The sequence below is a fragment of the Vicia villosa genome, linkage group LG3, assembly GCF_029867415.1.
Source record: "Vicia villosa cultivar HV-30 ecotype Madison, WI linkage group LG3, Vvil1.0, whole genome shotgun sequence".
Classification (NCBI taxonomy): domain Eukaryota; kingdom Viridiplantae; phylum Streptophyta; class Magnoliopsida; order Fabales; family Fabaceae; genus Vicia; species Vicia villosa.
The window spans coordinates 178,238,281-178,249,979 of record NC_081182.1 but is presented as its reverse complement, the minus strand read 5'-3'; the positions used below and the strand labels follow the sequence as shown (position 1 = coordinate 178,249,979).

Below are 11,699 nucleotides of genomic sequence, written 5' to 3'. Positions count from 1 at the left end.
TTTAGAGAGAAAGAAGAGCACAAAACACTGTAGCAAACTAAGAGTTGAAGATTCGAAGCCTTGATCGTCGATTAATCGCCTTTGATGCTTGTTGATCTTCATCCTTTACTTCTTGAGCAAGCTACCATTCTCATGGATAGCTAAATCTCTTTTGTATCAAGATAAGATGTAATCTTCCTAACCTTTTGTATGTATTTCTTGTGAATATATTGTGTATGAACAAGTGATGATCAATATAGATGGTTTAGTTTGTTTATTAAAGCTTTTCTATGGTATAAATGTTTGAGACATCAATGTTTGTATCTAGACCTAACTTATCATCTTTCAAACTATAAGTTGCAGACATGGATTTAGCGTTTGATGTTTACTAAGTATCGGTTTTTAAAACGTTACTTGTATTGTTTAAACGGTGGAGAAATCGTCGGTTAAACAATACGGTAAATCTAGCTATATCGTTGCGGACACGGACGATATAGACGTCGATACGTAATTATATTGATCGTTAGCAAGTTCATAGGCATATATTTATAAGGAAACATACAAATTTAGGTTGATGAAATCAAATCTTGATACATTTTCTTTAACTTAGAACTTTCATAAATTTACTCTTTGCTACTAAAATTGTTAAATGATCTTTTGCAAATCCAAAACTAAAGTAACATTAACTCAAGACAAAATAGGCTATAGAACGGCGGTGATATCGCAATAATCCCTGTGGATACGATATAAACGAAAAGTACACCACAATACTCTTTCAACAAAATGGCGCCGTTGCCGGGGATTGTTGTTAAGATATTGCAAGCATTGCAATAGTTTGTTTTGTATTGAGTCTTATAATTAATATCTTGTTTCTAAATTTATTTTCCTTTTGTTTGTTAATTTTCTTGGTTAGTTTTTCAGATTATAGTTTATGCGAGGACGTATACCTGCAGATCAACTCCTTTTTGATCCTGAGATTGAGAGGACTGCTCGTAGAGAGAATAGCAAAACTCGTAGGAGGAGACAACTAGCTAGGTAAAGAAGACAACAACAAGAAGCATCTTCTTCTTCAACTCCGGTTGAAAACTTAGTTGAGGAAGAAATGGCTGCGGATCCTAATGTTCCAGCTCGAGGGCCTTGTGTTAATAGCCCTCGACTCAATGCACAATTTGCTCGTGATCAAGCCAATGGAAGAAACTCCGAGATGAAAACGGGGTTACTTCAATTACTTTATCAGAATCCTTTCACAGGAGCAGGTCACGAGGATCCTTTTACTCATCTAACAAAGTTCTATGAGATCGCCGAAACCATTGGTGCTCCGGAGGCCGAAGAAGAACAGGTTTTCAGGAGACTATTTCCTCATTCCTTGATAGGAAAAGCTAAGGAATGGTACCTTGATCAACCAAACAATGTCATGACAAATTGGAACGAGTTAGAAGAGAAGTTCTTGGATCGGTTCTTTCCTCACAATAGGTTCATGGAAGCAAAAACTTCTATTGCGGTGTTCTCTCAAGGTTCGAATGAATCTCTCAATGAAGCATGGGAGAGGTTCAAGTCCTTGGTTAGAAAATGCAAAGGTCATGGGTTTGATGAATTGTCTCAAATCCATATCTTTAGGAATGGACTCCAACCTCAACCAAAAACTCTTTTGGATGCTACCGCGGGTGGTTCGTTGATGTCAAAAACAGCTGCTGAAGCAATTACTATCATTGATAGGATGGCTTTGAATGATCATCAAGGGCAACACAACCGTAGTGCATCGCAAAGAAAACCAGGAGTTCTTGAATTGAATACTAGTGATGCAATACTTGCTCAAAACAAGTTATTGACACAACAAGTAGAATTGCTCACTCAACAAATGTCAAAACTCCCTCAACAAATCAAAGAGATACATGGGATCCCTTCTAAAAATCAACAGGTGATGTATTGTGAATTGAGTAGGGGTGACCATCAAACTGGTTTTTGTCCTCCACCAGGTGAAGAGGTGAATTATGTGTCTAATCCTAATCAAGGATATGGTGGGAGACAACAACAACAACCTTACAACAATAACCAAGGTTACCAACAAAGAGGTAATCAAGGTTATCAACAAGGATGGAGGCCGGATGCGGGTCCATCGAATCGTCAAAATCCTTATCAAGGTGGTTACAATCAACAACCTCAACAAACAAAGCTTTCAATCGAGGACACTCTTAGCCAATTCATGCAATTGCAAATTGCAAGCCAAAAGAGTACGGATGCCGCAATAAAGAACCTTGAAACTCAAGTCGGGCAATTGTCAAAGCAACTTGCTGATCAAAACAAAGGTCCTTTTCCGGCTACTACACAAGAAAATCCTCGTGAGCATTTTAAGTCAATTCTAACTCGTAGCGGTAGAAATATTGATATGGGTGTAGGAGAGATAGTTGAGGAAGAAATTGTTGAAAGTGAAAAAAATAGGGAGATTGAAGTAGAAAAAAATGTTGAGGGTGATTTAGTTGAAAATGAGAAAGAGAAAGAATTAGTGGAAAAAGAAATTCTTGAGAAAGTTGTAGAAAAAGAGAGAAAAAAATTGAGTGTGAGTGAAAAAGGGAAGATGAAAGAAAATTCAATTCATGTGAAGAAATTACCTTACCCTCCCGGTCCGTCAAAGAAAGAGGATGTGAAGCACTATGCTCGGTTCTTGGACATCTTTAGCAAGTTGCAAATCAATGTTCCTTTTTCCGAAGCATTAGAGCAAATGCCGATGTACTCTAAATTTATCAAAGACATCATCACTAAGAAGAGAAGATTCTTGGATCCGGAGGTAGTAACGGTGAGCTCTTGTTGTAATGCGTTAATTCAACGCACTACACCGATTAAATCAAATGATCCTGGACGGGTAACCTTGCCGGTGTCTATTGGAAATGTTCAAATAGGCAAAGGATTGGTGGATACCGGCTCTAGCATTAATTTGATCCCATTGTCTATGGTGAGAAGGTTAGGAATTAATGACTTGAAGCCGACTAGAATGACGTTATCATTAGCGGATAAATCCACAGCTCATCCTCATGGAGTTGCGGAAGACTTGCTTGTCAAGGTTGACAAATTTTGGTTTCCTGTTGATTTTGTTGTCATAGACATGGAAGAAGATCCTGATATACCATTGATCTTAGGAAGGCCTTTTATGAAGACGACCCGAATGATGATAGATATTGATGATGGCTTAATGAAATTAAGGTACCAAGATGAAGAGTTATGTCTTGATCTCTTTGAAGCCATCAAGCATCCGATAGATGATGATGATTGTTTTAGAATCGATGCTACCGAAAGGGCTATTATGAAAGTGGAGAATCAAATGCACTTGTCGAATCCTCTTGAGAAGACTTTAATGGAAGCTCTTGAAGTTCTCACCAAAGATCAAGAGAAAGAAATTGAAGATTGCTTGAGAAATTTAGAGGCTTGTGATGAGATGAATCCATTTGAAACTCAAATTGAAGAGTTAAAAGATGAACCTAAAGTTGTAGAGCAAAAGGTGGAGTTGAATGTGTTACCTTCTCACTTGAAATACGTGTTTCTCGGTGATAATTCTACTAAGCCGGTTATCATTAATAGTGGTTTGTCTAGCAAGGAAGAGCATCGATTGAAGGAAGTTTTGATAAAGAATCAAGAAGCAATAGGATGGGTTTTATCCGACTTGAAGGGTATTAGTCCAGCCTATTGTATGCATAAGACTATGTTAGAAGATGATTTTCGGCCCGTGGCACAACCTCAAAGGCGATTAAATCCAACCATGAAATAAGTTGTTAGAAAAGAGGTTGTGAAGTTATTAGAGGCGGGGATGATTTATCCCATCTCCGATAGCGAATGGGTGAGTCTGGTGCATGTGGTTCCTAAGAAGGGTGGATTGACGGTTGTGAGAAATGAGAAGAACGAGTTGATTCCTTCGAGAGCGGTGACCGAGTGGCGTATGTGTATTGATTATAGGAGGTTGAACCAAGCAACAAGAAAAGATCACTTTCCATTACCTTTTATGGATTAAATGTTAGAAAGGTTAGCCGGAAGAAATTTCTATTGTTTCTTGGATGGTTATTCGGGATACAATCAAATATCAGTGAATCCGGCGGACCACGAGAAAACTGCCTTTACATGTCCTTTTGGCGTTTTTGCATACCGAAGAATGCCATTTGGACTATGTAATGCTCCCGCAACATTTCAAAGGTGCATGCAAGCTATCTTCTCAGATTTGATCGAGAAAAGCATCGAGGTGTTCATGGATGATTTTTTTTGTGTACGGGTCGTCATTTGACTTGTGCTTGAAAAACCAAATGTGGTGATGGAAAGATGTATTGAAACAAATTTGGTTCTCAACTGGGAGAAGTGCACTTTCATGGTAACGAATGGGATTGTTCTTGGCCACAAGGTATCTTCAAAGGGGCTTGAGGTCGATCCGACAAAAATCAAGGTTATTTAAAAGCTTCCCCCACCGGTGAATGTGAAAGGCATAAGGAGCTTTTTGGGACATGCTGGGTTCTATAGAAGATTCATCAAGGATTTCTCCAAGGTCGCAATGGCGCTCTTAGCGCGGTCTGGGGATTTCAGAAAAATTCCCTCTTCTGCCTGTTTTTGTTGGGAGTGATCTTTTGCTTTGATTCTTACTGTGGATGTTTATTTTTTTTATTTATTGTGTTAACATTAAGGTTTTGTGGTGCCGTGTTCTTAATTGTTTCAGATGAGACCGAAATTCTTAGGCTCTAAGAAGAGAAAGACCGGAACCGAAGGTGGCAGTTCTTCTCAAGCACCTAGGGCTATTCCGTTTAATCAAAACCGTTTTAAGAGTCATGTCCAAGAGGAGAGGTACAAGAAGCTAGAGGTTAGGACATGGTGGCCAGAGCGAATTGTGAGAATCAATCCTGAGGGAACCTATGGGTGGTGTTATAACACCATTGAGGAGTATGGTTGGCTTAAACTTTGTGAGCCTGCACCTAAGTTTCATTTGGAGATTGTAAGAGAGTTTTATGCTAATGCTGTGCCAAATGAGGAATTTCCGGTTGAAGGTGTGGCCTATGAGTTCAAAACTTGGGTGCGTGGTAAGGAAATCGATTTTTCTCATCAGGCTATCCGTGAATTTCTTGGAACTCAATTGCCTTTTGAGGATGGTGATCTGTGTGGTTATCATGTACAATTGGCACGGGGGAATTTTGATTGGGAGCATCTGAGGGAAGTTTTGTGTATGAGGGGGCAGTCTTATGATCTTAATCCTTCGCTGCAGCCCCAGAAGTTCTCTAGAAAGGCGTTGACTACTAATGCTCAGATTCTCATGTCAGTGGTCCTTCATAATCTGAGGCCTAGGAGTCACACTTCCTCTTTGCCTGCTGAGTCTGCTGCACTGGTTACTCGTATGATTGAGCGTGAGCCGATTGATATTACTCGCATTATTGCGAATGAGCTGAAGAGGGTTGCTTTGAGTGGAACTCTCCATGGTGATCGTGCTCCCTGCAAGTTGATATTCCCGGGTTTGATCATGAATCTGTGCAAGAAAGCTAGAGTGCAGATTCCTTCTGAGGGTCTTGTGTCTATTGACACTTTTATTGATGATACTTTTATTGAGCGTTATTGTTTATCCAGGTTGACTGCTGTTCCTGTTGCTGCTGCTCGCCCTGCTCGCCGCCGTAGTGATCCTGATAGAGAGGAGAACTTGGCATTTCATATGGCGCATCAGAGAGCATTCATGTTTATGCATGACTCTATGTCTCAGCTGAGGTTGCAGATGATGGAGCCCCATGTGGCTCATCCTTGGAGTTCTCGCCAAGACTTGGTAGATTATGCTAATTGGCCTGAGGTCAGTCCATTTCCTGAGGAGGAGGATGGTGGCGAGGATGAGAATGTGGAAGAAAATCTCCAGGATGAGGATGAGTAGTTCTTTTTAGTTGATGCTTAGTATTTTCATTAGTATGTTTAGTTAGTATGTTTAGTGCTAGTTTTTTTAATTATTATTTTGACTTAAGCCTTGTTATGTTTTGTTCCATCCTTCTAAAGGATGAGGTATTTTGGATATTTTGACACCTGTTGGTGTTTGTTTTTAATTTATTAAGTTTTTAGTTTAATTGCTTTATATTTCTATATACTTTTGTAATTGTGTTTTAAATGTTTGTTGTTGTTCTTGTGAAAGTGCTTCCTTGATGAAGCAAGCTTTTACAACCAATTGGGGCGGTGATGATATAATGTGAAATTAGTACGTACAAGGTACATTTCAACCGTTTCTTTAATATACCATGAATTAGATGCTTGTAATTGTACAAATTAGATGTCATATTTTCTTTAACAAATATAGTTCAATAATGAATCATTTTAGTTCTAAAACTAGTGTGAGGAGCCTTTCCATTGTACATATATATATTATTTTGTGGTTACCAACAATGTGCGTTTAACTCGTGTTTATTATGTTTAATCTTGCGTTTTTATTTAATTGTGTAAAGTATGAAAGTGATCAAAGCATTTTGTTTCGCATTACGAGTATAACTTCTATTCCAAATATAACCAACCCGGTGAGTGTGTGAGTATTTGCTAACCACTTTGAGCCGTTTTGCCAAGATTCAATCGGTATCATGTCATGCCTTATAATTGCCGATTTTTGATTTGAATCTTGATGACTTTCTTTTAACCTTGAAAAGCACCATGAAACGTGGTTAGGATTGATTCCTTTTCGCCTTAGAATAGGGAGCATTCGTGATTATGTGGTGGTAATATTCAAGTTGGGGAGAATAAAAAAATTATCTTGGTTGTATTGGTGGGGAGAAGAAAATAAATGATTGCTCAAGAGAGAAAAAGAAAAAAAAAATAAAGAGAAAAAGAAAAAGGAAAAGAAAAGAGCTTTGTATATAGCTAGTGTCTTTTATATTAAAGTGATGAACTCTTGAGCAATAAAATTGTGTGATCGGTTGATAAGGATGTGTGGATATAGTCGTGATTTGAATGCTCTCTTAGGAATTGACCCTTTCGTTTCAATTGCCTTGAGAAATGACACTTCCTTGTTAACCAAGCCAAGTTTCAACCCTAAAGTCTTTGTGATTCTTGCTTTTACGCTTTTTATATAAATGTTGTGTAGATGAATGCATAATTGATTCTGGATGTTGGCGGCATTGTTGTGTGAGTGTTAGGATCCTCAATTTTGTCTCTTACTAGAGAAGTGTGTAGGTTGTGATTCAATTTTGAACTTATTTTGTTTTAGGAATTATTGACATCAAATATGTATTTAGTATTAGTATCTGCATCATGATGTTATTTTAGTAAAGGTAAGATGTTACTTGTGTGCTTATGGAATTTGAACCACCCAATTGTTCTTGTATTAGCTTGTGATCTCTTGGTTGTGTTTGTTTTGTTTGAGGACAAACAAAGGTTTAAGTTGGGGAGAGTTGTTAGTTACCAATTTGTGTAAATATCTTAGGTAATTTTTGGTAACTCTCAAGTCTTTTTGTGGTTAATAGTAGTATATTATTATCATTTGGTATATATATATATTCTTATATTTATATTATTGTTGAATAGTTCTTATCTTTGCAATCTGTGTTGGATTTTGTAGTTTTTATAGATAATTGGAAGCTTGGACCATGGAAAAAGGGCTTTGAAGATGTTCCAAGACCAAAACGAAGGATTGCTGGAAAGAGGTAGCGCGCTAAGCGAGGTTGGGCCCGCTAAGCGCGGTTTTGAAGAAAAGAAGGAAGTTCTGGCAGAAAGTTCCGCGCTAAGCGAGGTCTGGAGCCCGCTTAGCGCGTTTGGGCGGTTTAGCAATTTTTGATAGCGCGCTAAGCGGGCTACACCGCGCTAAGCGCGGTTTGTGAAACTTTGTTTAATTGTTTATGGGCCAGATCACTTTAGGGATATAGAGAGATATTTTTAGAGAGAAAGAAGAGCACAAAACACTGTAGCAAACTAAGAGTTGAAGATTCGAAGCCTTGATCGTCGATTAATCGCCTTTGATGCTTGTTGATCTTCATCCTTTACTTCTTGAGCAAGCTACCATTCTCATGGATAGCTAAATCTCTTTTGTATCAAGATAAGATGTAATCTTCCTAACCTTTTGTATGTATTTCTTGTGAATATATTGTGTATGAACAAGTGATGATTAATATAGATGGTTTAGTTTGTTTATTAAAGCTTTTCTATGGTATAAATGTTTGAGACATCAATGTTTGTATCTAGACCTAACTTATCATCTTTCAAACTATAAGTTGCAGACATGGATTTAGCGTTTGATGTTTACTAAGTATCGGTTTTTAAAACGTTACTTGTATTGTTTAAACGGTGGAGAAATCGTCGGTTAAACAATACGGTAAATCTAGCTATATCGTTGCGGACACGGACAATATAGACGTCGATACGTAATTATATTGATCGTTAGCAAGTTCATAGGCATATATTTATAAAGAAACATACAAATTTAGGTTGATGAAATCAAATCTTGATACATTTTCTTTAACTTAGAACTTTCATAAATTTACTCTTTGCTACTAAAATTGTTAAATGATCTTTTGCAAATCCAAAACTAAAGTAACATTAACTCAAGACAAAATAGGCTATAGAACGGCGGTGATATCGCAATAATCCCTGTGGATACGATATAAACGAAAAGTACACCACAATACTCTTTCAACAATAGACCTGCGGCACTTAAATCTTTCTCACACTAATATTGAAAGGCTCCCTTCTGAAACATGCAAGCTTTACCATCTGCAGTTCTTGTTGTTAGCAGGCTGTACAAGGTTCACTGAATTGCCGGAGGACATGGGAAAATTGATTAATCTGCGGTACCTTGACGTTAGTAACACCGCATTGAGAGAGATGCCCGTACAAATAGCCAAACTAGAAAATCTCCACACTTTGTCCGACTTTGTTGGCAGCAAACATAATGGTGGATTGAATATTGCACAGCTAGGAAAATTTCCCCACCTACATGGAAAACTTTCAATCTCCCAGCTACAAAATGTTAATGACCCCTTTGAAGTAGATCGAGCCAATATAAAGATGAAAGAACAAATAGACGAGTTATCTTTGGAATGGGATCTTGGTAGTACTTTTTTAGATTCACAAATTCTTGTACTTGAAAAGTTGCAACCCTCAACAAATTTGAAAAGTCTCACCATCAAAGGCTATGGTGGAATCAGTTTTCCAAATTGGTTAGGTGATTCTTCATTTGGCAACATGGTGTATTTAAGAATCTCGAATTGTAATGATTGTTTATGGCTTCCACCACTTGGAAAATTAGGTAATTTGAAAGAACTCATTATTGAAGGGATGCAATCAGTGGAGACAATTGGTATTGAGTTCTATGGAAGTGGTGGTTCTTCATTTCTACCATTTCCCTCTTTGGAGAGTCTACACTTTGAGAATATGCAAGAGTGGAAGGAATGGGACTTGATTGGAGGTACGACTACAACGTTTCCTAATCTAAAAACTTTATTGCTAAGAAAGTGCTCGAAACTGATAGCCGGAAACATAACTGAAAAATTTCCTTTCTTAACTGAACTTGAGTTAAGAGAATGTCCTTTATTGGTGCAATCAATTCCATTATCTGATCATGTATTTGGGCAACTGATGTTCCCTCTGAATTCTCTTCAACAGTTGACTATAGACGTTTTTCCATCTCTGATGTTGTTCCCAAAAAACGGTCTACCAAAAACCTTGAAACTTCTCATTATCAGTAATTGTGAGAATCTAGAATTCCTTCCTCATGAAAACTTGCATAATTATGCATCGCTTGAGGAATTGAAAATATCTTATAGCTGTAATTCATTGATATCATTTACCTTAGGCACTCTCCCTCTCCTCAAGAATCTGTTTATTAAAGGTTGTGTAAATTTGAAATCGATATTAAGTGCAGAAGTCGAGTCGGAAAAGAGTCTCTCATTTCTTAGATGCATCAAAATATGGGATTGTAATGAACTGGAGTCATTTCCCCCAGGTGAATTGGCAACTCCAAAACTCGTTTATATTGCACTGTGGAAGTGTGAGAAACTTCTTTCATTGCCAGAAGCAATGAACAATCTAGCTGGACTTCAAGAAATGGAAATTGGTAATCTACAAAATCTTCAATCTTTTGTCATAGATGAGTTACCTAGCAGTTTACAGAAACTGTCCGTTGGCTTTGTTGGTGGGATTATGTGGAATAATGAGCCAACTTGGGAACATCTCACTTGTCTCTCGGAGTTGCGAATTAACGGCGATGATATGGTGAACACGCTGCTGGGGCCATTGCTACCTAAAACGCTTGTGAAACTAAGCATTTGTGGTCTTAATGATACAAGCATTGATGAGAGGTGGCTTCAACATCTCACTTCTCTCCAAAACCTTGAGCTTATTAACGCTCCCAAACTCAAGTCGTTACCAAAGAAAGGATTTCCTTCCTCTCTTTCAGTACTTAGTGTGACTCGATGTCCATTACTGGAAACAAGTTTGCGGAAAAAGTGGGGGAAAGAGTGGCGTAAGATTGCTCAAATTCCCTCCATAGTTATTGATGAAGAATTGATCACATGAGTCTTGTTCGAGTGAGTCTTGGAATACTTCTCTTTTTGTTTCTTTCATATTATGTTATCAATAATTATTGTGAATTTCTGTAGTAACATCAAAATACAATATTATAGCTTAGTACTAACTCATTTATTTAATCATAGAATTGTATTTTGTGTCACCCCTGCTTCTTCCCAATCTTGCTATCGTATACCATCAAGTTTGACACAGTATCTCTATGGGGGTTTTATGCTAAATTTTGTTTTTCAGATACTATATGTTTAGTTGCTTACCAGTTTATCTACCAGATTTTGTGGCTTACTTTGTCTCTACCTTATTTGCAGATCTACCAAGAGCTTTAAGTGTAGTTGATGGCTTGCACAAAGATGGGAGCAGCAGTATCTCTTTCTGTCAGGAGCGGATCAGAAGGAGAAATAGCAATGTTGGCTAAAATAGAGAGGTACTCTTTCTGTTCCTAATCTATGTTAGCTCTGTCATGCAAGGGAATTTTGTTAGCTCGGTTTAATTTTATATAGTTCTTGTTCGTGAGTTGTCTCTCCTGTAGATTTATATGTTGTTATTATTTACTCTAGTCTAAATTCAAGTATCATGCAGTATTTAGAAATCTGCGGTTTTAGCAAAACTAGTGATTTTGTCATCAATTGTGTTGGGAAGGTGCTTGTTAAAGATGCTACTCAAAATTGCTTCAGTTAATGCTTTGGACTATCAAACTAATTTAGTTAGCTTTTTATGTTCCTCTTTGGCACATGAATTTCAAATAAATTTGTAGTGTGACCTTGGAAATCTTCTTAGATTTGTATCTTTGGTTATAGTTTCTAACTGGTTATATATCTTACATTTCTGATGTAGATAAATCACTAGTTTCATCAATGGCTTGTTATTGAACCTTAATTAAACGTTTATTCGTGGTAAACTATTTTAATTTAAAATGACTCCTACTAGGCCTTTCAAAATGCAGTGTATTCGTTGAGTTTCTTCTTTTTGATCCTCATGGCATCACCAAAAGGAAGTGTGGAAATTGTTTTATTTTTAATGCAAATTGAAAGTGTATATCATCCATCAAGCATGCCATATAATCGATGCATTTTCATTTTTGGTCATTTTTTACATGTATGGTCAAAACTCGAATCTAGTGTATGTTGTATGCAATTCATGACATGATTTCTATTCTTTTCATGTTCTTTTTTATTAAATTACTTTATACTGCTATAAAGTTAAAATATTTTATTTTAGCA

At 37.3% G+C, this 11,699-nt stretch overlaps 1 protein-coding gene across 1 annotated transcript; it reads left to right on the top strand.

Annotated features, from left to right (window-relative positions):
- Positions 1-8,721: 8,721 nt before the first annotated feature.
- LOC131659445 (putative disease resistance protein At3g14460) lies at positions 8,722-10,470 on the top strand. The gene has a single exon (XM_058928634.1). It carries the CDS (start codon positions 8,722-8,724, stop codon positions 10,468-10,470), a length of 1,749 nt encoding a protein of 582 aa, XP_058784617.1.
- Positions 10,471-11,699: the final 1,229 nt, after the last annotated feature.